The sequence below is a fragment of the Pimephales promelas genome, chromosome 13, assembly GCF_988280905.1.
Source record: "Pimephales promelas chromosome 13, fPimPro1.hap1.1, whole genome shotgun sequence".
Lineage (NCBI taxonomy): Eukaryota > Metazoa > Chordata > Actinopteri > Cypriniformes > Leuciscidae > Pimephales > Pimephales promelas.
Window position 1 is genome coordinate 22,991,503 of NC_142781.1, and position 27,534 is coordinate 23,019,036.

A 27,534-nucleotide genomic window follows, 5' to 3' on the forward strand; every position below is an offset into this window, starting at 1 on the left:
AAAATAACACGATAAGCAAATCAGGCAACTGAGTTGTGTGTTTACATTTTTATAATAATGCAAAACTACTAAATGCATTTGTAATTACCTAGCAATCATTCAAATTAAAGAGGTTAAATATTCTTTTTAGTGTTCATATCTATTTTTTTTTTTGCTACTGCTATATCACTATGTTAAATGGCTGACATCACATTTAACTTTTAGGCTTTTTCACGCACAGCATGATAAATGTAAAAAGTCTGAGACTTTTCTCAGTTTTTCTCCACAGAGCACCCTTACCGAGTCCAGGGAGGCTGAAGCTCGTAGGTCTGGCAGGAAGCCAACCTCAAGCAGGTGCAACAAGAAGCTTTGGTCGTCAATGCCATAGACACGGTCCAGGAAAAGCACCATGGGCGCCTTGTGCTCTGGACAAAAGCTGGCATTCATATCTGGCTCCGTCACAGTGCCATCTAAGCAGCCGAAAGAGTTAAACAAAAAGACATTAGGGTTATAATGACTGCGGAACAAGAAGCACAGATAATGAGACCCGTAGGGATGAAGATGACATTAAAAGAGTGATAGCATCAATCAATCTAATGCGCATAATACGTTTCAGAGATTATGTATTCAGGCTCTTTCAAAGGCATCTAGTGACTTGGACAAACCTTTATTGACGACCGGCATTTTGAGAGGAATACTGATTATTCCAACCAAATCTTTAGTGGGTACTAGGGAACGGAGGATGGCACGGATACGCAATGCTTCACCTTTTCCTTTGTTTATAAGCTGTAAAACAGCATCAGTATAACATTAAAGTGAGGCAGTGTACTTTACTGAAGGAAACTGCATGCCTTGTCCCCAGCTTTGTAAATCGATAAAATGTGGCAGAAAGGAGCACTCACGTGCATCTCAGGTGCACATCGGCCCAGAAGATCAATAAGGGCTGAGTAGAAGGACATAATAGAGTTGCCCATGTGGGGAACCTCCTCCTCCTCCTCTTCATCCTTCCCAACCCTGTCAAAACAGACTTGCTTATTTCACTCATTCCTGAGGTCAAAGGAGATCTCAACTACAACTCAAACTTAACATAAAATGGGAGAAGATTATGCAGCTATATGGAAGAATTAAGTGGTCTTACGTTGGTGCAACCCCTTCAGGTAAGTTGGGCAGGTCTAAAGCAGGATCTTCTGAGATCTTGATGGCTTCCTTCATGGCAGCGAGTAAACCTTGACCTCCCTCTCCTCTGAGAGCAGGTCCAAAGCACTCAGGACGCCTGATCAAAAGCTTCACAACGACATTAGCGTTCTCTTCAACACTTTCACCTGAGATGACCAGAACACACACAAAAGAAGAAACAATGTTTGCATAATGATCATGAAGTCTTTTTCTATCAACCACGATGCAAAAAGTAATCCAAAACAACAAGTATTATTGGTAAAAAGTACTAACCATTGACAAAAACAGCAAACCGTAAGAAGGACAAATAGCGTTCTCCTTCTATTGGGTTCCAGCCAATGTCTGGGTATCCCTTGGCAATGAGCATTGGGCAGTTCTGTAACCCACAGCCTGCCAGATATGTAACCACCTGAAACACACATGGACAGGATCCAAAATGAAATCCAAATGGCACTAAAAACGGGCTTAGGTAAATTTAGTTGGCAACCATTTGGCAGGGAACTTTATTAGGCATTGCAACACATTACATCAATTAAATCACAAGAAATGTAGTCTGATCCTTGCTGTGATCTATTAAAAGCTCAGTGAACCTCATAATCATTCAGAAACCTCTACCTCAATTGTTATAATTTTACATTTAATTATGTATCCAAAACCACTTACAAATGAGGAGAACCATAAATATACAGTACAATCCGAAGTTTATCTAGGATGCTTGAACTGTTGTTCCTTCATCCAAAATATATGTGGCGACACACATGTGAGTTATATTCCTGACACTGAACCACCAAAACTAAAACTAGAAATAAAATATCAGCTTTTTTTACTTGTACCAAATTCTTCCTTTACAAACCATTCTATAATTTGTTATATCAAGAAGTATTATATGAACAGGGCTTATGTTGTAGTAACAGGTTACCTTCTCAAGATCAGGTTCCTCTAGTGCCAGAGCCAAACTGTTGTTGTCCATCACAGAGGACGCAGCCACGTCTAAAGGTGTGGAGCCTCTCATGGTTGGGCATGCTGGAGAAAAATATAGAACTAATAAAGTTATATCCATATGGCCACGAGAGACAGCAGATTTTTGTATTTACATTCACCAGCAGATGGCAGTCTTTACTTTTTTACTTTTTATCCAGCTGCTCTGTAACCCAATCAGTGAATGTATATTACTGAAATTAAAAATTAAGACTACAACACTATCTTTGCAGCATGAAGATATGTTAACATAAAACTGTACATCTTTGGATGTTTCACAGCGTATCTTTATCTGCATTATCTTCATCTGATCTGTCCTGTCATTGATCTCGGAGTGATAAAGACTATAAAGGTGTGAGTGGGCTCTCAGCTGCTCAATGTGCTGTTATAGGAAATGACTCCTGCAGAGTCAGGTGGTCTTAGATGCACAAGCTATTATTCACAGTCAAAACAGCGCACTGTGCAGTGTTGCCAGATCTTGCTAGAAAAACAAGTAACCTGGTCTGACAAAACAAGCCTGAAATAAATGAGTTGCTGCACCAACATAAGCAGCAGTTTTGTTTTGGGGGAGGTGTTTATGGGTCAAGGAGAATTGCTTGTTACATTGATGTGATTTATTACAGCATAAACTTGCATAACATTTTGTGAGCTTAGAATTATAAGGTTCTACCTCCACTTTTGGTCGAAATTGAGTTTTTGACATTATTATACATATTAATGCCTGTGTGGTGTTATTTTTGTAAAAAAAAAAAAAATTACTACATAACTACATAACAGTTTTGCCAGCTGGGATCTAAAAACTTTGATGCTCAATATCTCAGAACTACCCTAAACGGAGATAGAACCTTATAATTCTAAGCTCACGATTTTTTATTCAGCAAGGACATTCAATTCAGCAAAAATGGCAGTAACATCATTTATAAAGATACAAAAAAAAATCTATTTAATATAAATGCTGCTCTTTTGAACTTTCTGACCCATGAATCCTGAAAAAAATGTATCCTGTTTTCCACTAATTATTAAGCAGCACAACTGTTCAACTGATCAATATTGCTAATAGAAAATGTTACGTCCTTCAGGGAACGAGGGTTACATACAAAACCAAGAAGTTTTTTGAGGACCAAATCAGCATAGAATGATTGTTGAAGGATAGTGTGGCACTAAAGACTGGAGTAACGGCTGCTGAAATTTTGTTTTGCCATCACAGGAATAAATTAAATTAAAATAGAAAAAAGTTAAATTGTACCATTTTTTACAGTATTTTTGATCAAATGCAGCCTTGATGAGCATAAGAGGCTTTCAAGAACATAAAAAAATCTTACTGACCCCAGCCTTTATAATGGTACTGTAATTTAAGAGAAAATACAATTTATTGAAAAGATAATTTATTAATTATATCCGTTTCCTATGTACAACTGGCAATCTTAATCATTTACACATCAAGTGAGTAGGGGATAGGCTGAGAGAGGCTAAAAAACAGGAGGTAAGGACAAAAAAAGTACAATGATTAAAAATAATACCCAGACAGTGGCCTTTATTGTGCTTTATTGCACAATAGCAACTACCCCGTTTTAAGGGTAAGTAACAAACATTTGCGCAGTCTCCTTCGAGTTGTGGCCCTATGCAGAACAGTATATAATTTTTGCGCCTCACAGAAAGCTCAATTTCTATAATAAAAGCCCTAAGTAATTTCAATAAGCGGACATGGCAACACAGACACTGTGAGTCAGCCCTGCCTGACCCGCATCCCTAAAGAACTATGTGTCGTGTGTGTGTGATTACCCAGCCCCACGCTGCTGTTCTCCAGGAGGTAGCTCAGGTGGTCAAACATAGACTTCTGGTTCTGACGGCTGATGCGACAAAAGTAGCACAGAAAGCGACAACAGCTGGCCACCATCTTGGGGAAGGCAATCTCCTGAGAGTTAAAAACAGCATTCGTTTTACTTCTGCTCTGATGGAGATCATTTCCTTCACACTTCAAATTAATCTTTCATCTTTTTTGCGTCCATGTCCTCACGTGGTGGCTAAACGTGTGTAATGTAACATACTCAAGATATCGAAAGAAGCCCCTGAGAGAGCTACACCAAACTGAAATATGAGACGTGAGGCTCCACCGTGAACACAAGCAAATATGTTTGTACTTCGCCTGAGCAGGGAATATGGTCACCCTAAATGCCTGGAACCCATGTCCCTTTGCATGAGGCCTCTTTAATGAGGCTGCACTGAAATGAGAGACACTGGGGCAATGTCATATCTGGCTTAGTCAGTGGTATTAATTTACATCCCAGACTCCCGATCTGGTATGAGAAGCAACCCATTCCTCTCTTCTTGTCTTAGCTTTCACCCTATTGCCACCATTAAGAATAAGAAGGTATTAAGCTGTTAGACACAAGGCACCATAGGTACTGTATTTGCCCATGTACTACTGGTATCCCTCAAGATATCATGTTTAGTTTAGTCTGGCCGAGAGGGTTTTTGTCTGGACACAGTGGCCAAGTGTCAACTGAGTCAAGGGATCTTATTAATATCATAAAAAAGCAGTATTATCTAAATACTTTATTCTTGTTTATAATCATTTGATAAAATGGACCGAAGAAACTTGTTAAGTATGTGCATTATAGCCATCATAATTTAACACATCACATCAACAGAACATAAACAAAAAAGCACTTTTGGTGTGGTATTACAAAAAAAAAGTACCTTATTCTTGTCTCCACCCAGCACATTGACCATGACTTGCATTACTGTCTCGTGCATGCCGAGAACACGCATCAGATTTGGATGTTGGTAAAACACTTTGTTGTTCATGATGTCCCTGAATACAAGAATAAGATAAAACAATTATAGGATGTAGCTGTACAATACAGAAATGTTTTGATATTAAAATTCTGGCCAATGCAATAAGGTGGATATTAAAATTATGCACTATTTTGTCTAAATTAATTGAAAAAATAAAAAATAAAAAATATATATATTAAGTCATTTTAAAAAATACTATAATGTACACAGAATGGAAAATTGATATTCATTTTGAGATTAAATTCAACAGTGTTCATAATTAGCTTTTTTAATTAATTTTAAATGAGCATTAGATGAGCCTTACATTAAATCTGTAAATGATTATGTACAATTAAATGTCCAATATTGGCCGATGCCCACCTTTTAAAAATCTCTTAATATCAACTGATAACTAGTATGGAACATAAATAGTATGCATCTTCAGTAGATTGTAAACCTCATTAAGACTGGAAGGTGAAAATTTACCCCAGGCCATCAATCATGAGCTGGCCCTCCTCTTCGCCCATGCGGACGCTAAGTAGTGAACGGATCTGGCCCAGTGAGGCCAGCAGGTTGATCGCGTCCCCTACAGACTTGGCACTGATGGTGTAGCTCTTCCTCAAAGCTCTGAGCAGCTCTCCGATGCCATCATACTGCCTCCTCAAAAGGCTAAACATGCTGCGAACCAGTTCCGGGTCTTGGATTTTGCACTCCTGAGCCCAGCAGACCATAGTCTGAGATATCAGCTCCTTCAGATTGGCTGGAGAAGACAAAAGCAGATGAAGAAAAAAAATATATTTGAATTTGTTTAGGATTCTGTACACTCAAAAAAATTATTTTAGCTCTTTGTTCAATTTCATTAATTAAAATGACCATATACGACGCAATCCTTCAATGTAATCTTTTACATTGATTACACTTTTTTGCCACTTCTGTTGCACATTAGTCTACATCAAGATACATCGTAGATCAAATTGTCTGGAAATGAATAGAGAAGACTATTTCAGAATCATTGGATCAAGATACCATCGATATGATGGACAAAATTGTATTGTAGTTGCGAGTACACCAGAGTCCTCTGCAATTATTCTTTTCTTGCCTCACTAAATGCTGCAAAGTGTCCTCGTTTTTGGTGTTACAGAAAGGGCCATCCTAGTCATGCTTAATGTGTTAGGACCATTAGTTTATGTCGTTACATCTATTAATATTTTCTATTCACATCCCTCGTATGCTGTTCTTAGAATAGCTGCTCTAATCACATACTCTTCTCATCAAGAGAGAGTGCAGCACTGGCACTTTTTACCCAGCATCAGCAAATTAGATCCATTTTAATATCTACCTGTCCACCCATCGCTGGTAACATGATTCAAGCCTATGTTAATATTCTTGCCATCCTAATGCCCTTTTATGCTTATTTGCAGCTCAGTACTGACTGCATTTCATTCTGGAGGCTATACTGTATAACAAATAAAAAGTAGAAATACGTTTCTAATCAGATAAGATTTTGCTGACCTTTTGAATAGGTGTATATATTTAGAGTCCAGCTAAGCTTTAAGCACGCTTTGCTTAAAAAGTTGCCAAGAAGTTTTTATTTTTCATTAGAAATGTTTGCACACTTTGGTTTAGAATGTTCTGGCCCTCAGGAGAGTCTTTGTAACCAGTAAAGCAGAACAAAAGGCATAAAAAACTGTGAGAAATAAAATATGTTTGAAGAATTTGTTTTTGACAACAGCCTTACTAGGAGCAGCCTGCTCTTGCTCAGTTGGTTCTTCCTCAGTTTTTTGAGGACGACCTTTAATCTTGTATACCAGGGACATCAGGCGGCCTTTAAGAGATGTGTCTTGCTCCTCCTCCTCCTCTTCCATTGGTATGCCTGCATATATACACAAAGATGAACACCTTGTCATCCAACTACAGTAGTACATAGTAAAGCACTATATAAATGCCTCAATCATTCACTTTGCATGTTCCAGTTATTGAGCTGGCATTTCACAGCATTAATAATGTCTTTATGAATTTTAATTGTGTTGGTTGTAGATTTGTAAATTAAACTCGAATTCAAGGAAGTAGAATTAAAATGGAAACTTCACAAGCTCATATAAAGTAGAATTTTAAATTGATTTGACCTTTCAACACACTTGATATATATGAGAAATATATAGAGAAATATGGGTGAGAATGGAGGTGGACAATGGAAAGAAGGGATAAATACAAACCACAATGTAGTCGAAGGTCATCATGGAAGCCTTGAAGTTCCTCTTGAAGCTCCTCGGGACAAGTGCAATCCTCACCAGCACTAAAGTTCAACAGCATGTTTATCTGCAAAGAAAAGTTATATGCTGCTTCAAGAAAAAAAAACATCCCTTCACCACAGCAAAAACTGAGAAGTAATTCTCAGAGAAGTCTTCTTTTTTTAATATGATGGATCCTGAAATATAGATATCATGTGCCTAACCTTTCACAGAAGTTATGTAACATTCTAATGGAAATCAGCTGTATCTGTAAGAAACCTTTCCGTTGCCCTGCTTTCAGAGACAGACAAGTTTATTTCTAACATGAGCTTATGATGGTCACAGGCTAAAGTGCAGAGGGGTTTCTTAGTGAGTAAATGTGTGTATTTTAAACAGGGTGAATGGTTCTGCCAAGCAGTCTTAATCAGTGTCTCTGAGACTCATGGAGTGGGTGACCAGAACAGAAGTGTTATTAAAAAAAGCAAGCAAGAATAATTTTGGAAAAAGTCCATTCTGAATCAATCTTTGAGCTGTCATTAGCCGCAAATCAAAAGAAAATAAAGTCAAGGCTTTGGCACTGGTTTATTTTCACGACAAATTTAAATAAAAGGCAAAAATCTGTTCTGATGTCAAGGTGTTTGTTTTCTAGTTCCCATCCAAAAGAATGTAGTTGCATTCAGAAATTAGAAGAAACATGACGACAGCATGAGGAACATTCCTTGGTCTACAACCCAGTGTTGCTTGTCATTAGTTTTGTAAAATAACAACAAATACCGTATATTTGAAATTACATGACAAAGGAAGTGAAGTGAAACACATTGAGTGAAACATGCTGCATGTGATGAAGACATCGGAGATGGTCTAAAAATGGTCTATCTGTCAATAAAGTGATAGGGCCAGGGCCGGAGATAGTCTAATGGTCTATCTGTCATTAAAGTGTCATTTAAAAGTCATTAAAGGACTTTGGACGTACTGTGCTTTAAAAAGAATGTGGCTCTGTGTGGGTTACCTGCTCTTGGGGAGGTGAGCGGAACTCTCTAGTCTTTTTGGCCGTGACAGCAGCTGACATGTTGAAGGCTTGCATCAACTCGTTGTAGCGGAACTTCTGATTGTACTGCAGCTTGGAGACGAAATCATCTGAGAAGGCCACGATAGCCTCAATGCGCTGCTTCAGCTCACAGTCACAGAAATAGTGCAGTAGCTCACACATCTGCATGATAAACAAACAGAACCCACTTCATTTGAATGCATATATCTTAGTTACTTTAGAAGAGTAACAGAGAGTTACTCTTTTCCACAGAAAGCTATTACAATTACTGTAAAAATCGTCCATTTACTCAAATATACTTCAAACTCACTATACTTGTTTATACTTGTCGTGGTAGTCAGACTGGTAACTCAAAGGTTGCTGGTTCGATTCTCAGTTCTGGCAGGAAATGATTAAGCAAGGCACCAAGGCACTAGCAGTAAGCTAGATCAACATTAGAAAAACATACAGATCATATTCTAAGATTTCACCATGTTGAACTAAATAACATTGCTTAGTTTTATGCAGAAGTGTAAAGTAACGAATTAAGTTGCATTTACTTAAGTTGCGTTACGTAATTGAGTCGGTTTTTTGTGTGTGTGTGTGTGTGTACTTCTACTTATACTAAGTATTTTACCTCGCACCATTTGAAATCATACCCGTTCCCGAGTTAAAAATAATAACAAAACAAAAAAAGAAAGAAAAATCTTGGAAACGCTCTCAAACGTGATGGCCTATCAGCAATACACAGATATAGATACAGATAGCTTTATTAATCCCCAAAGGGCAATTCAGTTTCTACAGTACATAGCCATAGCATGTTGTGTACAACAAGGGTCACATGATAGGGTCCGGGTCCAAGGACAGTTTATATATAAAAAAGAAACATCAAAAGTTCAGAATCCTTAGCTCCTAAAGTGCATAGTGCCAAAAACAGATCAGTCCATAATTATTTCCTCAGCTCAATATTTAACAGACTGATTCCTGAGGCAATAAATGATCTAATTTCATTCTGTTGGCCCAGAAAAGTTAGTATTGTTAAAATAGTCCAAGAGACTACAGTGGCTCGACCTTAAGTTTATCTGCGTTATCTTCTCAGTTCTCGTGCATGCGTTGTGGCGCTCTCGTAAAAACATCTTAATTTGGATTCTGAAGATGAACAAAAGTCTTACAGGCTTGGAACAACATGAGGGTGAGTAATTAGGCCCTACTAACAGAATTTTCAATTTTGGGTGAACAAACACTTTAAGGACATTTTTTAATAGTTTTAATCATTAAATAAATTAAGTATTAAATAATGATTAAATATCTGACCAAATTTAGCAAGAATATTCCACGAAGGTTTATCATAGAATGGGATTAATAAGAAAATGATGTGCACGGCAAACGACAGGTCATCATGAACAAGACATTCAAGTCATTCACCTGACGTTTGACCGATTCTGGCAAGCTCTTCTCCAGAAGACCTTTGGGAGGCTGCTTGGCCTCTTTACTCTCTTCCTCTCCCGCCTCCACAGCCTTCTCTTCATTACTGGTGGCCTCCTCTTTCTCGGCTCCTTGTTCTGCAACAGCTATCTGTTTCTCCTCCTCCTTACTGTCCCCAAAAACAATGGGGTCGATGAGGAGCAGAATGATTCTCACCTCCTCGCTGGTCAACGCCCCCATTATCAGCAGTGTGCCAATCAACTTGAGAATCGGAACAAACTGATACTCGACGCTTCCGCCCACAGGATCTCGAATGTGGGTGCCACCGCCCTGCACAGCTTCCGTCAGCATACTGATGGCTTTCTCCTTCAGGATACCCAGAGGGATCTGGGGGCTGAAGAGAGGCTGATCACGCTTGGTGGTAATGAAACACGGAGGGGAGAAGTTGAGGCGAGTGGTAAGTGAGGTGCTCAGGCCCACTCCAGGAAGAGAGTGACGCTTTGAGTCGTCAGGGAAGAGGCGGATGCTCCTTGTCTCCTCCGTCACTGGGATTATGAACTCGTTGTTCATCATTAGATGGGCCTCTTTGGCTGTCTCCAGGTGAATGCTAATGAGGACATTGTAAAAGCCTTCACGTAGCTGACCAGTCAGGTATTGGTTATCAATGGTGTACAGGAGCTGCGATTGGTCGAGATGGCTGCAGAGGGCGTGAGCTACGCGAGTGTTGCCCAGGGCACAAAGGGCGCAAAAAAGCTTTAAAGTGTGATAGTGGAACTGCCGCAGACCTTCATTTTCCGACAGCTCCATGATGTCGATACACCTATGGCGGGGGAAACAGGAAGAGGTTTAAGATCATTCAACTCAGTTGGAATTTGAGTAAGGAGCCAAATGAGCACTTAAGGGGTTTTATTTCAATGAAAGGTCACATTCCCAGGATCACAAAGTTGCCAATGTGTAAAACTGAGTGCATGAGTAATGCATCACCTGTTCTCCTCGGGGATATGCACGCCCATCATCTGCAGGGGCTCCAGACATTGCACCACCCAGCCATGCCTCTCACTCACACGGGCCGTCTCCACCGACAGGAAGGTGTTGGGCATTCTGCTCCACAGCACGGACACAATTGTCTGGACATTCAGCCGAGGAGGACACTGGGGCTCTGGGTTTTTTTGTAAACTTTTGAAGATGGCTGAAGACAGGGGCATTGCATCCTGTGTGACAATTGATGCAGATATCAGTGAATTACAAATATGTGAAACAGAGGAACTTGAGTACATTAGTAGTATAGACTTACTGGGATTTTTGGAAACTCGAACTGGAAGAGGTTGGGACTCGTGGGTTGAACAAACACAGCAGGGAAGAGCTTAGTGTTAGGCTCAACCTAAGAAGGCAGAAAGCATATGAAGTCCATTATGATTATAGTTTACTTGCTCTACTTGGACAAGCAAGTGTTGCGCACTACTTGGTTTGCACTATTTTTAATTTAAATCCAGTCTGATCAGACATGATACAGCCTTTACATAATTGCTAATGTGAGTCTGATTCAAAACCAGAGACTGAGGCAAACTAAGACTAGACTGAGCACAGAGCTTCCTTAATGTTATATTTCAATAGCCTATACTAGCTCTCTAGAAAGTCTCACTTTCAACCCAAATGACGTTCCAAATGCTTAACCCTGTAAAGTCCGACATATAAAATAATAGTCAGTTTAAAAAAAATGTATGGAACAGTTTATTGAACCTTTAGACAAAATTTTCAGGGTGTAGAGTTTTATATTTGATTCATCATGCTTTTATGTCCCATATAGTATTATATAGTGAGAATATGCAGCTCATACTCAAGGAGGAAATAAGTACCTCAAATTTATTCAGAGGCCCATACTAAGCAAAAATATGCAATTTAGTGCCGAGAATGTGATTTCGGATGCACCCATTTTGTAAACCAGTTGGTGTATGTGCCATTATTGTGCTAAGATAGCTCTGCACATTGTGATATCAAATAGCACCAAATTGCCTGGGACTGAGGCCCTGAAATCCATTGTCATTTGCAATTTTAATAGAAATCTATTGAAATAAATTTAAATAAAGTTTATTTTTTCTGTATGGTTTACCTCTTAGTTGATCACTTATTTTATTATATTATGAAATCCAGTGTCATTTGCAATTTTAATAGAAATCTATTGAAATAAATTTAAATAAAGTTTATTTTTTCTGTATGGTTTACCTCTTAGTTGATCACTTATTTTATTATATTTTCTAGCAAACCTTTAAAGCAGCATTAATATAATCCTGAAAATGTGAATTTAATTATTGAATTATTTACTCTTGTAGTTAGCTTCGCATTATAATATTGCATAAGAATACTAAGCTCTGTATGTTATTTATGTCGAGCGACATCCCTGCGCCCTATTTTTTAAAGGTTCGAAGTTGAGATTACCTGGTATGCGTTAGGCAGCTCTCTGCCATTGGCGGTGAATGAGACCAGGCCTGAGGCAAGATCTATGGAGCAACCAATCTCAAGATCAGTGTTACTACGGCCTGCAGAGTTGCTCACAATGTCACCAGCACAGACCATGTAACAGTTACTTCTCCTCACACTGAATTAAGAGAGATGGCAAAAAGACAACAATGAGGACATTCTGAGAAATTTTCTGGGCTATAAATATATGTTGGAGAGGTGTGAAAAAGGACCTGAATTGGTCTGAATTGATAGGGTTTCTTTTGGTGTTTATTAGGGTAATGAGAACCAGTCTTTTGAACTGACCTCTCATGAACACGTCCCCTCTCGTCTCCCAGTGTTACTGTGACGGTGCGAACTGTGTTGAGGCTGAAATGTTTGCTGTAGTAATGGTAGTCTGGTGTTACCCAGCCCACCCAAACTGATGATGGATCTTGTCCGGCAAACACTCTCACAGAGTAGAAGTACTAAAGCACAAGCACATGGACATCAAAAGTCAAATAAGAACAATAATAAGGTTCTTTTATTATTCTCAAATGTAATGGATTAGTGCGCTGCAATGCAATTAATTATATATTTGTTTTTACCTTTGTAATGCTGCCATATTCAATCTTGCCTCCATCGTCCTTCTTGGCTCTTTGGCCATCAGCAATCCCCTCATTGATATCAGTGATCTTCCGAGGGCCAGAGTGGAAATCAACAGGCATGCTCAGGCGACAACAGACCATGTCGTCATTGCTGGTCTGGGTACCAAATGTCTTGTGTGTCACCTTTAGACATGGAGGTGTGTCCACAGACCCATCTATTCTTGTAACCTAAACACAAAGAGAAGCCAATTTAAGAGCCCATCCCAGTGTTTTCCAAGACAGTCCTGGGGTATAATCCACAAGTTTTATACCTCAATATGTGGGTGCTCCTCTGGCACATTCACAAATGTTGGCAGGCGTTTGCTGAACCACATGGTGACCTCTCGATTCATGTTGACAGCAAAGGGTTCAAAGCCCTCTTGAAGGCCACACATAGTGTAGTACTTAAAAGTACTAGCATCTTTCCCCAAGTTCATGCGACCAATTTGGGAAAGACCCAGGCTGCACACTGGAATGAACCCTAGGGGTGACAAAGGTCAGTTTGCATCAACATTTTCAAGGTTGGACTGAAAACTGATGACCAGTCACTTAAATTCCATGCACCATGCAACTTTTTAAGTAATATAATATATGTTACAGGTTTTGTTTTTTATGAAAATGTTGGTCTGTTTACCATCTTCCGTGTCAAAGTCAGCAAAGCAGAGCTCAGAGCCCTTGTTGGTGATTAAGAGCTCTCCATTCAGGGTGAATATCATAGATTTGTCATCCATGTTGATCATGCAGCCGACCACATCTCCTTTATTCCATGACCGCCCAAAGAAATGACTGCCCATATGCATCCGGCGGCCCTGGCAGCAATTTTTTAGATTAGCTCAAAACCATTAAAATCATGTATCATTATGACTAATACATTATTAGCAAACATTATTTGTTTATTTTGTGATCGGATGAAAGATATGTTTACAGTTCACACTAAAAATCCTTTGGACTTCACTGTATGTCCTCGATAACTTGTACCACCACTATATATCAAAAATAACTCATAAACTAATAACTAACTAATAACAGGCCATTGTGACAGTATCAGATAATCACCCTGCAGCCATCAAAGACGAAGGCTTGGTCATCTAGTCCCAGTTCTATATCAGGTCTGCATCCAGGCCGTGCCCAGCCCACCCGCATGTCACCTCCAGTGAGCGCCTCAAACTCAAAATACCACTTCCCTGTCTTCACAGCGTAGGTCTTCTCCACGCGGAAGACACGGATGGATTCAACACCCTCCTCTGCCTGGTGAGAAGCTAAAGAATTTGTGAAATAATATATTGCACATTTATAATAAAGAATACAGACATAAACAAAGTTGTTGAAACAAATCTCATAACATAAACAAATCTCATTGAAAATTTTCCTAAAAACTGAGTAAATTAAAAGGAATCATAGAGTAATGCAAATAAAGTGTGTTACAATTCCTTGCTTCTTGTTTTGAGTGCTGTGTAAATTCTTGTTTCCATTGTTCCCAGTATTCACCTCCTGTGTTTAGTTCCTGTTTACTTAGTTTCCAAAGTCACCCTTGTTAGTTTCCATAGAGATTCATTACCCACACCTGTTCCTTGTTAGTCTCTTGTTATACTGTGTATTTATATCCTTGTGCCTGGATTTACTCTGGTGTTGTTAGTAAATAAACATTTTAGTTGGATTTCCTGTGACTACAGATGCAAATATTGTAAAGAAGTTTAGGGTCCATGGGACAGTAGCCAACCTCCTGGACACAGTCACATGGGGAAAATCAACCCTAGATTGGACAGAAGGATAGTGCAAATGGTAGTCAAGGAAGAGCCAAAGAAAACGTTCTTTGCTGAACTCCAAGGTCACGGTACATCAGTGTCTGATCACACCATCAGTCACTTTTTGAGTAACAGAAGCAAACTGAAGCTTTTTGGCAAAGCACATCATATCTACGTTCACAGATGGAAAATAAGCTTTCAAAGAGAAGAGGCTGCTTTCCTGCATCTTGAATCTGTGCAGGCCACAATGAAGTCTAAACACAATCAAGGCATTCTGGAGTGAAATGTACTGGCAAGCGTCAGAAAGCTCAGTCCTGTGACTGTCCCCATGGGTCCTCCAACAGGATAATGACACAAAACATACAGCTAAAGCACTCAAGAATGGCTGAGAATAAAATACTGGACTGTTTTAAGTGGCCTTCTATAAGACCTGAATTTAATCCCAACAGACATCTATGTAAATAGATGCAGTCTAGAGAAGGCACCCTTTAAACCCGAGACAGCTGAAGCAGTTTGCTCATGAAGAGTGGGCATAAGTATATACATAAATATATATGTGAAGAGTTCAGATGCAAAAGCCTCTAAATGCCATTTGAAATTTTCCTCTTTAATGATGATTTTTACCAAACTTGTATGTTTAAGTTCAGTAATTTCACTTAAATGGCAATGATAATTACCTATTAATTGTTATTTAAGTGAAATTACTGAACTTAAATATACAAGTTTGATAAAAATCATCATTAAAGAAGAAAATTTCAAATGGCATTTAGAGGCTTTTGCATCTGAACTCTTCATATATATATATATATATATATATATATATATGAGAGAGAGAGAGAGAGAGAGCATTAAAACTCACACTCTTGATCAGGTGGATCAATGAAATATCCATATCCAACCAGAGTACGGATGGCCTCACGAAGACTGTCTCTGTTCGATTTCTTAGTGCGTTCATCTAGTAAAGCATATGGCACCAACCGTGGATTACGACGGTTTTTCAAATCCTTTGAATAAAATGTAAAAGACATGATTGTACACAACTTTATGGGGTAAAAATTTTTCACTTTACTTTTAATAATTCTTAATGGGTTTGTTTGTCAATGCGCTTAAGACAACATTATATCTAATGAAACATAAAAAAAAAATGTTTACCTGCTGAATACCATAGGTCCATCCTTGTTTGATGCGATCTTTGGCCCAAACATTATGAGCGTTTTCAGCAAGTTTATCAACTAGAACCTCTTGACCAGGTGTCAGTTTCACTTCAGAAAGGTCTAGTGGTGTAGGCTTATAACCATTTGCCATCATGTAGCTTTAAATTGATTAGGATACAAATGGAAAAGAAATTAAAGCATACAAAATAAAAATATTTAACAATATCAAAACATTCATAAATCAAACTTTATTTAGAAAGCTAGCTGAAATAGGAACTTTATGGTATTGCTTTTTAAATGTGTGCTAGTTTTACTTCTTGGGGAGTTTCATCTTTTTCAAGTCTTCCTCAGCATCTATATTGACTTGTGCAACATGGCAGCCCAAAGCAAGTAGGGTCCTGAAAAAGAACAGCTTTCAGAAAACTGAGGAAATGATCAGACAAACAATATAACACAGCCTATCAATATTTACTGATGTGCATTTAATTACAATAAGCATTTTAATAATCATAACCCAAAATAAAACCTTTTACAGCATATGTAAGTCTGTAGAGGTAATACCCACTTCAAAGTTTCAGAGGACATTTGCAGGTTATAATTCTTTTCTGTTTCTGGCAGTTTAGAAAAGTCGACAAGACAAGGGTGCTGTCTCTTGTTGTCATCTCGAACCTAAAAAATAGCAATATATATTAATTAGTGAGTGAAATAATAAATCAACAAGGGCCAATTTCATGAGAAATATGGAAAGTCAAATACTCCATAACTAATACCACTCACTAATTCATGACCCATAAAGCTCTTTAGATTGATGTGATGCGAGAGAGAATGCTAAAGTATTTAGGATTGAATAATGGTGGCAGAATGAAAGTGGCATTGTGCTTGCCAAGCTGCTCTTGTTCTTTAACCCCACACCCTCACAGCAATGCCACCTTGAGCCAGCAAAACAATATTAAAATCTGATTAATCAGAGACCAGCTGGGCCTCTGAAATATTTGTTATTAATAAATGCTAAGATCTGGCCTCAGGAGTAACGGAAGCGCTCAACCACAATTCATTTTTCTGCCAAGCTCTTGGACAGCATGCTGCTCATTAAGATTGTCTTAACTACTGTAATACCGCAAAGCTCTGTCATCACTTGCTTTTCCACTGTGCTCTGCAATTTTGCAGTAACTCTCCTGCAGCAATCAGTGGAAGAAATAAAACCGGATCAAAGTACTTTCCTTTTGCCATTACTATCTAAAAATAAGATCTGCATAGCCATCTGCTGTGTAGCAACTCGGGATGCTTAAATATTAATTTAGGCTGCAGCCAAGGACCCTCAATTCAGGTTGACATTTTCAATTATCCTCCTCTGGGTTCCTCCAGTAGTTAAAGTTACACAGCAGAAATTATCCTGATATCAGAGCTTGTGTCATACAGAGAGGATCTTGCTTTTGCTAATGATGCTGATTAGCATCTTCACAGTCCCCTGAAATGTTTTCCTACCTTGCCGTACATCCAACCAAGCTCTATTTTGTTCATGCCCCAGAGCTCATGGATGTTCTCAGCCAACTTGTCCCGCACATTTTCAAGATGTGGAGGCAGGACAATCTGGATCAAAAGACAACACCAACAACAAACAAAATACAAATGTAAAATTGTAAAAATCTTTGTCTTCATTTGATAATCACACTAAACCATTTCAGTCTTTGATTAATCTTGAATTATTTGAGAAGCCCTAGCAGAGCTTGATAACAGGTAGAAAAGAGTGTACAAATATTGTGAATTAGTCAGTTAAAGGAGTAGTTCACTTTTAAAAAAAAACTTTTGCTGATAATTTACTCACCCCCATGTCATCCAAGATGTCCACGTCCTTCTTTCTTCAGTCGAAAAGAAATTAAGGTTTTTGATGAAAACATTCCAGGGTTTTCTCCATATAATGGACTTCAGTGGGAACCAAACGGTTCAAGGTCCAAAAGACAGTTTCAGTGCAAACTGTTCAAAGGGCTTTAAACGATTCCAGACGATGAATAAGGGTCTTATCTAGCGAAACGATCGGCCATTTAAAAAATAAATAACAAAGTTTAAGTTTTATAAGCACAAATGCTCGCTTTGCTCTGTTCTGTGATGAGCGTTTGTGACTCTCCTGTTCGAACTCATTCCTCAGAATGAACAAATCTTTTTTCAAGTCATGACTCAAAGGGTCCTAGATAAGACCCTTATCATCAAAGCCCTTTGAAGCTGCACTGAAACTCTCATTTGGACCTTGAACTGTTTGGTTCCCAATGAAGTCCATTATATGGAGAAAATCCTGGAATGTTTTTATCAAAAACCTTAATTTCTTTTGGACTGAAGAAAGAAAGACGAGGACATCTTGGATGACATAGGGGTGAGTAAATTATCAGCAAAAGTTTTTTTTAAAAGTGAACTATTCCTTTAATATCTCACCTGGCTGGTGTTGACAGGAACAGGAATGAAGGAAGCCTGGGACAGGAACTCTGTGGTGCCCAACAGATCTCTCACTCCTTCCAGGTCTCTTTTATACTCCTTCACAGGCTCCACACGCATCTTTTCTTTGGGGAGCAAGGCTTCATAACATGATGCATAGCCCGCTGGAGGAAGGAACTTAAAGTCTCCATGACGACCACCCAACAAGAAACGGACCCTTGAGGAAAAATAAAGAAAGATCGCATTTAAACTCATGATCAATTACTTGATTAATCCTAAAACACCACCGGGTTGTTCAAAAATGTCTTGGTGCTACTTAATTTGTTTGGATTTGGTTGAGAAGTCAAATGATGAGTAATGGCCTTTCTCTGTTGATCGAACATAAAGCGAAAGAAGAAAGGGTTCATTTGTCACACAGAACTACTCCTGTACAATCATTTCAGAAGAGCTAAGCTCAAAGTGAAAATGATAGAAACACATGTTTTGTCCTCAATATTAAAACTAATGTATACTGTAAATCCGACTATATTTATTCTTGTTACACAACCCGACAGATCAGCAGTGTTGAGCACTTTATAGTGGAGAAACTCACTTGACCCCTGCAGAGAAACTGACGACGGGAAAGAAGAAGCCATCTACGTTGAAGTCTTCAAACATGCCTTGAACAGGCTGACCGTTAATTCTGAAAGACATGCTAGGGGCTCCAAGATCCAGACAGCAGCTCACCACATCATCTGAATTCAGCAAGTGCTGGTTGATTGAGGCCACGGCCCGTGGGATTCGCCCTAACAGACGTGGAGAGAATAAATAATTTAGTAGATTTGTGTGAATACTGCTGCTCAAATAAGAGTATCTGAATTGATTTGAGTCACATTCATATACTGTATGCGTTTTTAATAATGTCATATTAGATCAGCTAGTGAGGAACATGGGAAAAACAGCTTTAAATGTACCTGACCACAGATGAAGACCATCAAAACTGTAGGAGTAAAGATCGTCACCCACACCATTTCCTCCCCAACCCTCTCCACCCCCAGGATAGGGGGCGTAGCCTTTGGTGGTGGCCCAGCCAACTCGAAGGTGGGTGGGCTCACTGGTTACATAGTGGTCTACTTGATCGATGATCAGCTCAAAGTACCATTTCTTATACTGCGCAGAGCCCTCACTCATGCCCAGGAAGATGTTGGGTCTCATACTGTATAAAAAGAGATCACATTGGAATTATAGAGAAAAAAAAAAACATAAATTATTTACAAATATTCCATTAACAAATAAGTCCATTGAGGATTTTGAGTGTTGATAATGACTGTCAGCTTCGCAAAAAAAATAAAATAATTGTCTTAATTTGTATTATTTTTTTTGTCTTGTGGTCTAGTAAATTATATACTGATATTTTTCGTACTCTGTCGACAAACACTTTTTTGGTTGTTTTATTTATAAATCTAAAAACGTAGTTCACACTTAAAACAAGAATGGAGCAAAAAAAGAGTAAAAGTAATTTAAATAGAAAATCTGACATTCTCTAAAAACAAGTCTTATTTTCTTATGCAATTTTGCATCTCAAATAAATCTTGTTTAAAGTTTTTGGCATATTTTTTTTTTTAAGAAATCAATAATTTTATTTAGCAAGCACACATTATTGATCAAAATATTGATCAAAAGTGACAGTAAAGCCTTTTACGTTGTTACAAATGATTTATTTTACAAATAAGTGCCTTTTTAAACATTCTATTATACAAAGAATCCTGAAAAAAAGTTTTCACACAAATATTAAGTAGTGCACTTGTTTTCAACATTGATGATAAATGTTTCTTGAGCAGCAGATCAGGATATTAGAATGATTTTTGAAGGATCATGTGACACTGCTGAAAATTCAGTCTTAACATCACAGAAATAAATTAAATTAAATACCTTCAGAATAAGAAACTTATTTTTATTTGTGTATATGGGGGTGGTTAAGTGGTTTGTCTACCTTTGGACATCATTGACCAGACGTGTCTGGAGCAGCAGATCTCTCTTGGGAAGCAGGTGATCACAGATGAAATTCTGATTGGCTCTCACAGCCACACCATTGCAGACACACAGGGAACAGAGAACATCAAGAATCTGAAAAGGAATGTGGGATAAAATTTAACAATGCTGTTGTTTTATTGCTTTAAAAACATTTTATACTGCATATTTTCCAACTGTATGGTCTTGTGCTTACATATTCTCAAGTGCATACTTGAGAGGGTTTGTTAGCGTAACATGCTGTGCAGCTTCTAGACTGTATTTACGAGTTTACATGACCTACATTTTATAAGACAGAGGAATTCTCAAGTCCAGTAGCATGGGTCTAAACCAGCAGAAACACCTGCCCCTTGTTAAAATGCCTGGATGTTTGCACCTCTCATTGCACCTTGTGACTTTTAAGCACATTTTTTACTCTGCTGTGCAACAACTGGTGTCAGGAACATTTTTTTTTTAAAGACATTAAAGGCAGTTCTAATATTACACAAAAAATCTATTTAAAATAAATGCTTTTCTTTAGAACTTTATATTTATCAAAGAATTCTAACAAAAATGTATCATGGTTTCCACAAAAATATTAAGCAGCAAAACTGTTTTTAACATTGATAAAATAAGAAATGTTTCTTGAGCAAATGAGAATGATTTCTGAAGGATCATGCCACACTGAAGACTGGAGTAATGACTGCTAAAAAATTGCCGACCGCAAACTTTTGAACAGATTTGTTTGTCTCCCCCATATAATAAAAATGTACAGTTTCACACTAAATCTGACGGATTTATCTATGAAACTGCATTTTCAGCTCCTTATATAATATTTATGCTATTCAGGACAGCAGGTCTTAGTTTCCATCTAAAGACTTTGGATGGTCAGCAACATCCTTAATATTCCATTCTCTACTATATATAATCTGTGCATGTGTTTGTAGAAATAGCAAATGCTGACCTTGTGGTTGCGCCCATGCTTGTACAGCAGAGAAATAATGGATTTGATGTGGGCCTTCTGGATGATGTTCAGAGATTCTGGACTCTCGATCAGGACACAATGAAGCACCTCTAAAATGCCTGTTTAGAATTGCTTCATTAATATTGCATTGCAGTAAACACAAGAAATGATAAAGGCATTACATAATCAGTTGTTTAAGCAAATTACTACAATTGTCCACATGATGCTATGAATCCCATGTAATACTTCAGTGACATGAAGCTAAAGCTAAAACCATTGACATATGTGCAGATGCCAATGGTGGATCACTCAGTTTATGGCTATGTAAGACAGAGTGGATAATGTATAACCCCTCTATAATCAGTGCTAATGAATATGTCTAACTTGACGTATAGCGGTATTTACCTGATGAGGACTCCAATCGCTCAAGCTTGCTGACTAGCCAATCCAGCTTGCGAGAGAACTGTGTGCAGTTGGTTCTGTTGCCTCGAATCAGAGCGGCTAATGGACAAAAATCAATGGCAATCAGCTCAGTGTTACACTGATTTTCCTGCATACCTCAGACAAATCCCTTTCACTATCCTTCACACAAGGTTTCCCACCTAAACGGTCATATTCTAAAATGAATGCATCGTCCATTGTGAGTGTGTAAAATACTAAATAGGAGTAATCCTAACGTAGACAATTTTTTCTCAGAGCAATCAATCAAACTCAACCCCAGAGCTAAACCCCAAAAAGAACTGCTTCCTGTGGCAGCAAATGCATCCGTATGGAGCCTTTAAAAACTGTCTGTTGACACTAGCCTAATGTATTATGCTACTGTCCACCAGACAGACTCAGCACGGCCCCGCTTGAGGGTGACCTCAGCGACTGGAGCGAGCAAAATTTGGAGCGAGCCTCGATGGGGACTCTGATAAATGCTAATCCAGTCAAGGTGAACCGAGGAGAGTGTTTACTCACTGGATGCTGATGTGATGTTAAAATTTAAAACAAAAATAATTTGCTAAAGATTCTGTTCTATAGTGTGAGTGCTGCAAGAAAGAGTACCATAACTCTGATAACTTCGAAATAAGTTAGCTTTTGGACTTCCACTTTCATGGTCCCAAAGTAAATGGGTTTTTTGTTTAAATGCCTGACAAAATTTACTCAATATTCAGTATTAATTCTATATTTATATAAAATACATCAGAAATATTGTGACTGTGATGTGTCTAGAAAAGGGCAGGATACTATAAGACTATAAGGTTGTTGGGGACCTTAAATGTGTTAAATACTGTCTGCTTTACATTGTGTTTAAATTTTTGCTCTTGTTGCAAACTATTATAAATAAAAATTTTCCAATTTGTAGATTTTAAATTACAAATTTGTCAAAAACATAGTAGTGATGACCAGTGTTGGGGATAATGAGATCCAAATAGCACATGTTACATAATCAATTACTTTTTTTCCAAGTAATAAGTGAAGTAACACATTATTTTTAAAGTTAAACAAAAAATCTGAGTTGCATTTTCAATTAATGCAGCTAAAAGGCATTTACACTTGTAAAAAATAATAATGATATTGGTCTGAAAGAAACAGAAAGAGCCAAAGCCAGCTAAGAAAAAGTTATGCATAAGTTTTGTAACACATTGCTCTTCACAATAAGTAACATAATTAGTTACTTTTTTAATAGGGTAATACATTACTTTTCCCAACAAAAAAATTAATGAAAGTTTTGTTATTTTGTAGAGATTATCTTGCAAAGATCGTAAAGTGACTTTCCCCAACCATGGTGGTGACTTAGCCATAGCCATATTTTAGATATTTTAGATTTAAAAAAAAAAATAGTTGTGTTCATTTGTGAAGATTATAAAATTCAACTTTTGTTGATCATAGAGCTTCTTTTCTGCAATAATCCAAAAGTCAATGGACTCTACAGTACTCTATAAGTAAAATATTATATTAATATTTAAGTAATATTAAAATGCTTCAAGATCTATTGAAAAAGTAGCAGAAATAAAATGGTCTTCATAGATTTCTGAAGCAATTTTGCATCGATCTCTACTTTTAATATCTTGAACAAGGTCCTTTTTCACTAACTGTATGTTTGCCCTCCATAAATCAGCCTGAGAGTCAACAACAAGGTGATAAAAGAGAATAGAATTGCTATTTAACTGCCTCTAATAACTGTCATGTCTCTCCATCATCACCTTCTGTGAACAGCTGAAGGCTTTGGGCATGTGCTTGAATTCTTACCCAGAAGCTCATAGAGGAGGTTGAGAATGTCCTTCCATGCCTCTCCGGCCTCCTCGCCAGCTAGCTCCTCAAACTCAGTGGCACTGTTGTATACGTTTAGCCGATCGATGCAGTGTGAGACCAAGGTTAGCATTCCCTAAAATAATCGTAATAAATGTCAGCCTGTACATTGTATGATCCTGAATCTGATAAGCCATGTGTGAGTTGCATTCAACCTCCTCTTTGAAGAGATCTTGGCGTTTAATGAGAGATCGAAGCTGCCTCTGTTTCTCCTCATGTTCCAGCTCAGAGTCTGGCTGTTGGAAGTACACAATGAGGTCGTTGAGGGTCTGCAGCACTTCACACACAGGCAGAGTCACCTCTGTAGCCTTTTCTCCATTCAAACCATCCAGACCCCTAAGACCAGGATAATAAAATGATCAATATTATTTGTATTTTAATATTAAAACATTAGGAATTTAATAACTAGTCTCATGGTACATCGCACTCAGTTATGAGAGGAGGAACTTTTCCATTGTACTCTTTGAGCTTTTGAGCTCTGAGAGTTAGAATCTTGTACCTGATGAACTGAGTGAAGAGGTGGGTGGTATTACGAATGATGCGAGCCGCCCTGGACTCCTCGTGCTGGCAGAGCTGCAGAGTCAGCCCATCATCCATATGACCCTCAAGAGACAGGACAGCCTGTACACATCGTAAATGTACATCAGCATTGACTGAAAAGTAAAACAGCTGACAGACGAACCAGTTCAGATATAAAAGAAGGTTCAAGTTTCACATTTTTTTAATTTAAAGGGTTAGTTCACCCAAAAATTCTGTCATCATTTACTCCCCCTCATGTTCCCTCAAGATGTTCATCTTCGGAACACAAATGAAGGTATTTTTTTAATCATGAAATTGAAAGGAGATCTCTGTCCTTCCTTTCCAGTCTACATAACTACTAATTTGATGCTTCAAAAAGTTCATAAACAGATCATAAAACTGATATTTAGTATTTCTATATTTTCTGAAGAGACATAATCACTTTATATGACAAACAGATTTCACACGAGTTGTGGTAAACATGCTTGACGTGTGAGAGAACCAATGAGGTTCATTCTCGTGTGTTCCACAAGAAACAATGAGGTGAACTCGCCCACACACTCTTCAGATTGGCTGTGATTTTTGATAGACTACATCGCGTCCCATAGTTGCGTCGCATCTGGTGTGGACAGTCAAATTATTTGTCGCTGTAATCTTATCGCATCGTGTCTGGTTTTGACTCGGTGTCAAAAGTCTGTGGTCATATACTGTATTTATCAGTACTTTTCTGATCTATCATTTGCACAAAATGCTCATGAAGCCACTTTTTAATGTCAAAATTATTGCTTAGATTCAGTTAGAGTGGCCATTACAAATCTACAGTATGAGCAATGAAATCTATTCAACTTGGCACCTCCTCCTCACTGGAAAGTCAGAGTCTGTCCAGCAGACTTCATAAGCTAAAAAAATCAATAATGGTTTATCATTTCCGAAGTGAAAATCAAATCAAGTGTCACCAAAGTTACGACTTTGGCTGCCTGGACTGCGCATAAAGGTGGCATGCTTTTTCTGGCCTTTAGCCCAGAGTTAAACTGCATACCAGAAAGCTGGAAAGATGTGCAGTCCATGTGAACGTGTAATCCTGACCACTACCCCAAAACACACTGTCACCATGCCTACCTCATTATCACATTTAAACCATGGCCTCGTATATCCTACACTCTTCACAGGAGCCACTGCGGTTAAGCTTGAGCCAACATTAGACCATCCTGTGAGCCCCATAATCTTTAATGGGATCATTACTTACGGCACATGATGTCATAAAAGATGTGTGTGTGTCATTCAAAGTCATTGCAATCATGTACATGTGACTTGGGGAGGGAGCTCGGTGGTAGTTTCAGCCTCGTAGGACAAAAAAGCACAAGGACACTATCACTCACCCTTCTCTTCAGTGGTCCCAGGCGAGAAGATTTTGCATCAGGCGCTTGGTAGGACAGCCACAGGCCCGTGGACACGTGCATAATGAAGCAGAACGAATCACCATATTTGATCTCTGCAACCCCCATACCATCAATATCACGCTTTGGGCCAGAGTCAATCTTTTCCTGCGGAGAGAAAGACAAATTGCACCAGTCCTGCCATTACTGTGCCAACTCACTGTCATGTGGTCATGTGAAAGCTTTATTGAGATAAAATAGAAAGCAGAGCAGCTTGTTTTATGACCTCTCTGCTTGTAGCAGCAGAGCAAGGCTAATGAAACACCAATACACAGTAATAATGCATCGAGGATTAGTAATTGAGAAACAGATGTAGCAATTACAGAGTCTGAGCACTGACTAGCAGGGCTACAATCTAATAAATTCAGTTTTGTGTGTTCTGAGTGACAGTGTGTGTTATCTCAGTGAGGGTTGTGCATATGTTTGACTGCACTGAGCCTGTTTTGAGAGCTGTGTTGCTTGGAATGAGTTTTGCAGGTGTTGTGAACTGTTTGGCTCAGGTGACTGTTGGTAATGCAGACTGTAGTTAGAGTTTTGCACATGTAGCTCCAGTTGCGCTCACTGTCGTTTAGCAATTGAAAAAGTAACAAAGTATAAGGAAGAAATGTTACTGGCTCCGTTGACTTAATTTGTGGCATAAAGTTGATTAGTCTAAACAAAAATTGAAAGCTAAAATCAGGGTTAAAGTATATGGTTCAAACCTTGCTTGGCCTGAAACAAAAGGCAGTTGCAGTGGTGTCCGACTTCTCTCTGTCTAACAGTATCAGCCCCTGGTCCTCTGTCTGGCCCAGGTAGTGACCAGTGGAGAGATGGCGCAGGCGGAAGGGTTGACCCCATCTGATGTGGCTACCACTCCAGCTATAATTCAAGAAAAAAGACAACTCTATGAGTATGCATCTTTTCATCTTCAAATATGAGACGCTAAGAATTTTAATGCTTAAATCAATCCATAGGACTTTGCAGACTATTATTAGGAAACTGTTCAATTTTCTAAGTCATGGATTACATGCACTGCTCACTGACCTAACTTTGAACTACCCTTTTGGGCATAATTGGAAAAGACAGAGGAGGAGAAACCAGTCCGGGGCATAAAAAATTTACTGCAGTTTCAGTCCAAAGGATTTGTGTGTGTGCGTGTGTGGGGGGGGGCGTGTGTGTGTGTGTGTGTGTGTGTAAAGGTTACACATTGTGGGGACCAAATGCCACAATGTGTAAGGATAGACCAGCAAGCGGTCCTCACGAAGGAAATGGGTTAATAAACATATTAAATTATATTTTTTGAAAATGTACAAATGCTAAAAGTTTTCTGTGATTTCTGTGAGTAGGGTTTGTGTTAGGGAAGAGAAAATTCATTTTGTACAGTAAAAAAAAACATTACTTCTATGGGGAGTGCCCACAAAGATAGTGAACGAGACCGCGCATACGTGTGTGTGTGTGTGTGTGTGTGTGTGTGCACACAAGCAGGTAAGAAAGTATGTATTTGATTTGACCTTATCCGAAGAGGCTCCAATCTCCATAAAGACCTGGCCTTGGACCCTCCTTTACCAGTCTCATAGTTCACCACTCTATAGGAAATGAAGACATTAGTAGACATATTTTCTCAGATCAATAGATGGATATTTTCTATTTTGCCAATTTCTGAAATTGTCTATATGTTTTTTTTTTAGATGGATGGATGGATGGATGGATACCTCTGTTGCGCTTCACTTTGTTCAGATCCTGGTATAGTGAGACTCTCATCGTGCCCATGGAACAAGCGCATCACTTGCCCACCCAGAAGAAATCCTACAGAGACAAGGGAACAGTGAGACAATACCTAACATCAACTGTGCTTTAACAACTAGTAAAGCTAGACAAAAGAGATAGATTTCGATTTTTTGAAAGCACAGAGCATTAACTTAACTCACCCACTGCCACATTGCTTCTGGAGCAGGTAGGCTGAACATTCCACAGTGTTTGCATGAAAGAAGCATCCACTTGAATACTTCCATTGGAGATGGAGAGGTGCTGCAAGAGAGAGAAAGAGACAAGTGTTTTACTAAACTAACCACCATGCGGGCATGTTTGTGCTTGCAGAATTGAAAAAAAGGAAAGAGAGAAAGAGATATAGCGAAAGGGAACGGGAAAAGAGATGTGGCCTTGATGCTGCCAGCCTGTCTGTGTTGTCAGCATCTGAGTTACAAATCTGTTTTTAAAAGATTACTGTCTAGAAAAATACAAACAGGACTGCCTTTCCCAGAACATGAGCTCTCTCTTTGCATGAGCAGCTCCCCAAGGGACAAGGCTGTTTTAGTTCATTCATAGCTGGAACAAAAACCATGCAACTGA

General features: G+C 38.6%; 1 protein-coding gene across 7 annotated transcripts in view; it reads right to left on the reverse strand.

The window, feature by feature from the left end:
- ryr3 (ryanodine receptor 3) overlaps window positions 1–27,534 on the reverse strand; it is a 110,447-nt gene that overhangs the window by 57,684 nt on the left and 25,229 nt on the right. For all 7 annotated transcript variants that reach the window (XM_089118656.1, XM_089118654.1, XM_089118655.1 and 4 more), the window contains 40 exons: window positions 27,114–27,213; window positions 26,898–26,991; window positions 26,697–26,771; window positions 25,908–26,064; window positions 25,150–25,314; window positions 23,751–23,872; window positions 23,407–23,587; window positions 23,192–23,327; window positions 21,362–21,457; window positions 20,957–21,075; window positions 19,976–20,109; window positions 18,957–19,198; window positions 18,596–18,788; window positions 18,004–18,220; window positions 17,062–17,166; window positions 16,142–16,245; window positions 15,891–15,974; window positions 15,575–15,734; window positions 15,282–15,426; window positions 13,734–13,936; window positions 13,312–13,486; window positions 12,950–13,158; window positions 12,639–12,866; window positions 12,358–12,518; window positions 12,031–12,190; window positions 10,889–10,975; window positions 10,579–10,805; window positions 9,595–10,414; window positions 8,152–8,352; window positions 7,128–7,230; window positions 6,650–6,784; window positions 5,398–5,671; window positions 4,834–4,948; window positions 3,916–4,048; window positions 2,075–2,178; window positions 1,429–1,564; window positions 1,118–1,301; window positions 882–993; window positions 645–765; window positions 280–449 (listed from right to left, as the gene is read on the reverse strand). In XM_089118656.1, the coding sequence (XP_088974782.1) occupies window positions 280–449; window positions 645–765; window positions 882–993; window positions 1,118–1,301; window positions 1,429–1,564; window positions 2,075–2,178; window positions 3,916–4,048; window positions 4,834–4,948; window positions 5,398–5,671; window positions 6,650–6,784; window positions 7,128–7,230; window positions 8,152–8,352; window positions 9,595–10,414; window positions 10,579–10,805; window positions 10,889–10,975; window positions 12,031–12,190; window positions 12,358–12,518; window positions 12,639–12,866; window positions 12,950–13,158; window positions 13,312–13,486; window positions 13,734–13,936; window positions 15,282–15,426; window positions 15,575–15,734; window positions 15,891–15,974; window positions 16,142–16,245; window positions 17,062–17,166; window positions 18,004–18,220; window positions 18,596–18,788; window positions 18,957–19,198; window positions 19,976–20,109; window positions 20,957–21,075; window positions 21,362–21,457; window positions 23,192–23,327; window positions 23,407–23,587; window positions 23,751–23,872; window positions 25,150–25,314; window positions 25,908–26,064; window positions 26,697–26,771; window positions 26,898–26,991; window positions 27,114–27,213 (6,687 nt within the window). The remainder of the gene's footprint in view (window positions 1–279; window positions 450–644; window positions 766–881; window positions 994–1,117; window positions 1,302–1,428; window positions 1,565–2,074; window positions 2,179–3,915; window positions 4,049–4,833; window positions 4,949–5,397; window positions 5,672–6,649; window positions 6,785–7,127; window positions 7,231–8,151; window positions 8,353–9,594; window positions 10,415–10,578; window positions 10,806–10,888; window positions 10,976–12,030; window positions 12,191–12,357; window positions 12,519–12,638; window positions 12,867–12,949; window positions 13,159–13,311; window positions 13,487–13,733; window positions 13,937–15,281; window positions 15,427–15,574; window positions 15,735–15,890; window positions 15,975–16,141; window positions 16,246–17,061; window positions 17,167–18,003; window positions 18,221–18,595; window positions 18,789–18,956; window positions 19,199–19,975; window positions 20,110–20,956; window positions 21,076–21,361; window positions 21,458–23,191; window positions 23,328–23,406; window positions 23,588–23,750; window positions 23,873–25,149; window positions 25,315–25,907; window positions 26,065–26,696; window positions 26,772–26,897; window positions 26,992–27,113; window positions 27,214–27,534) is intronic.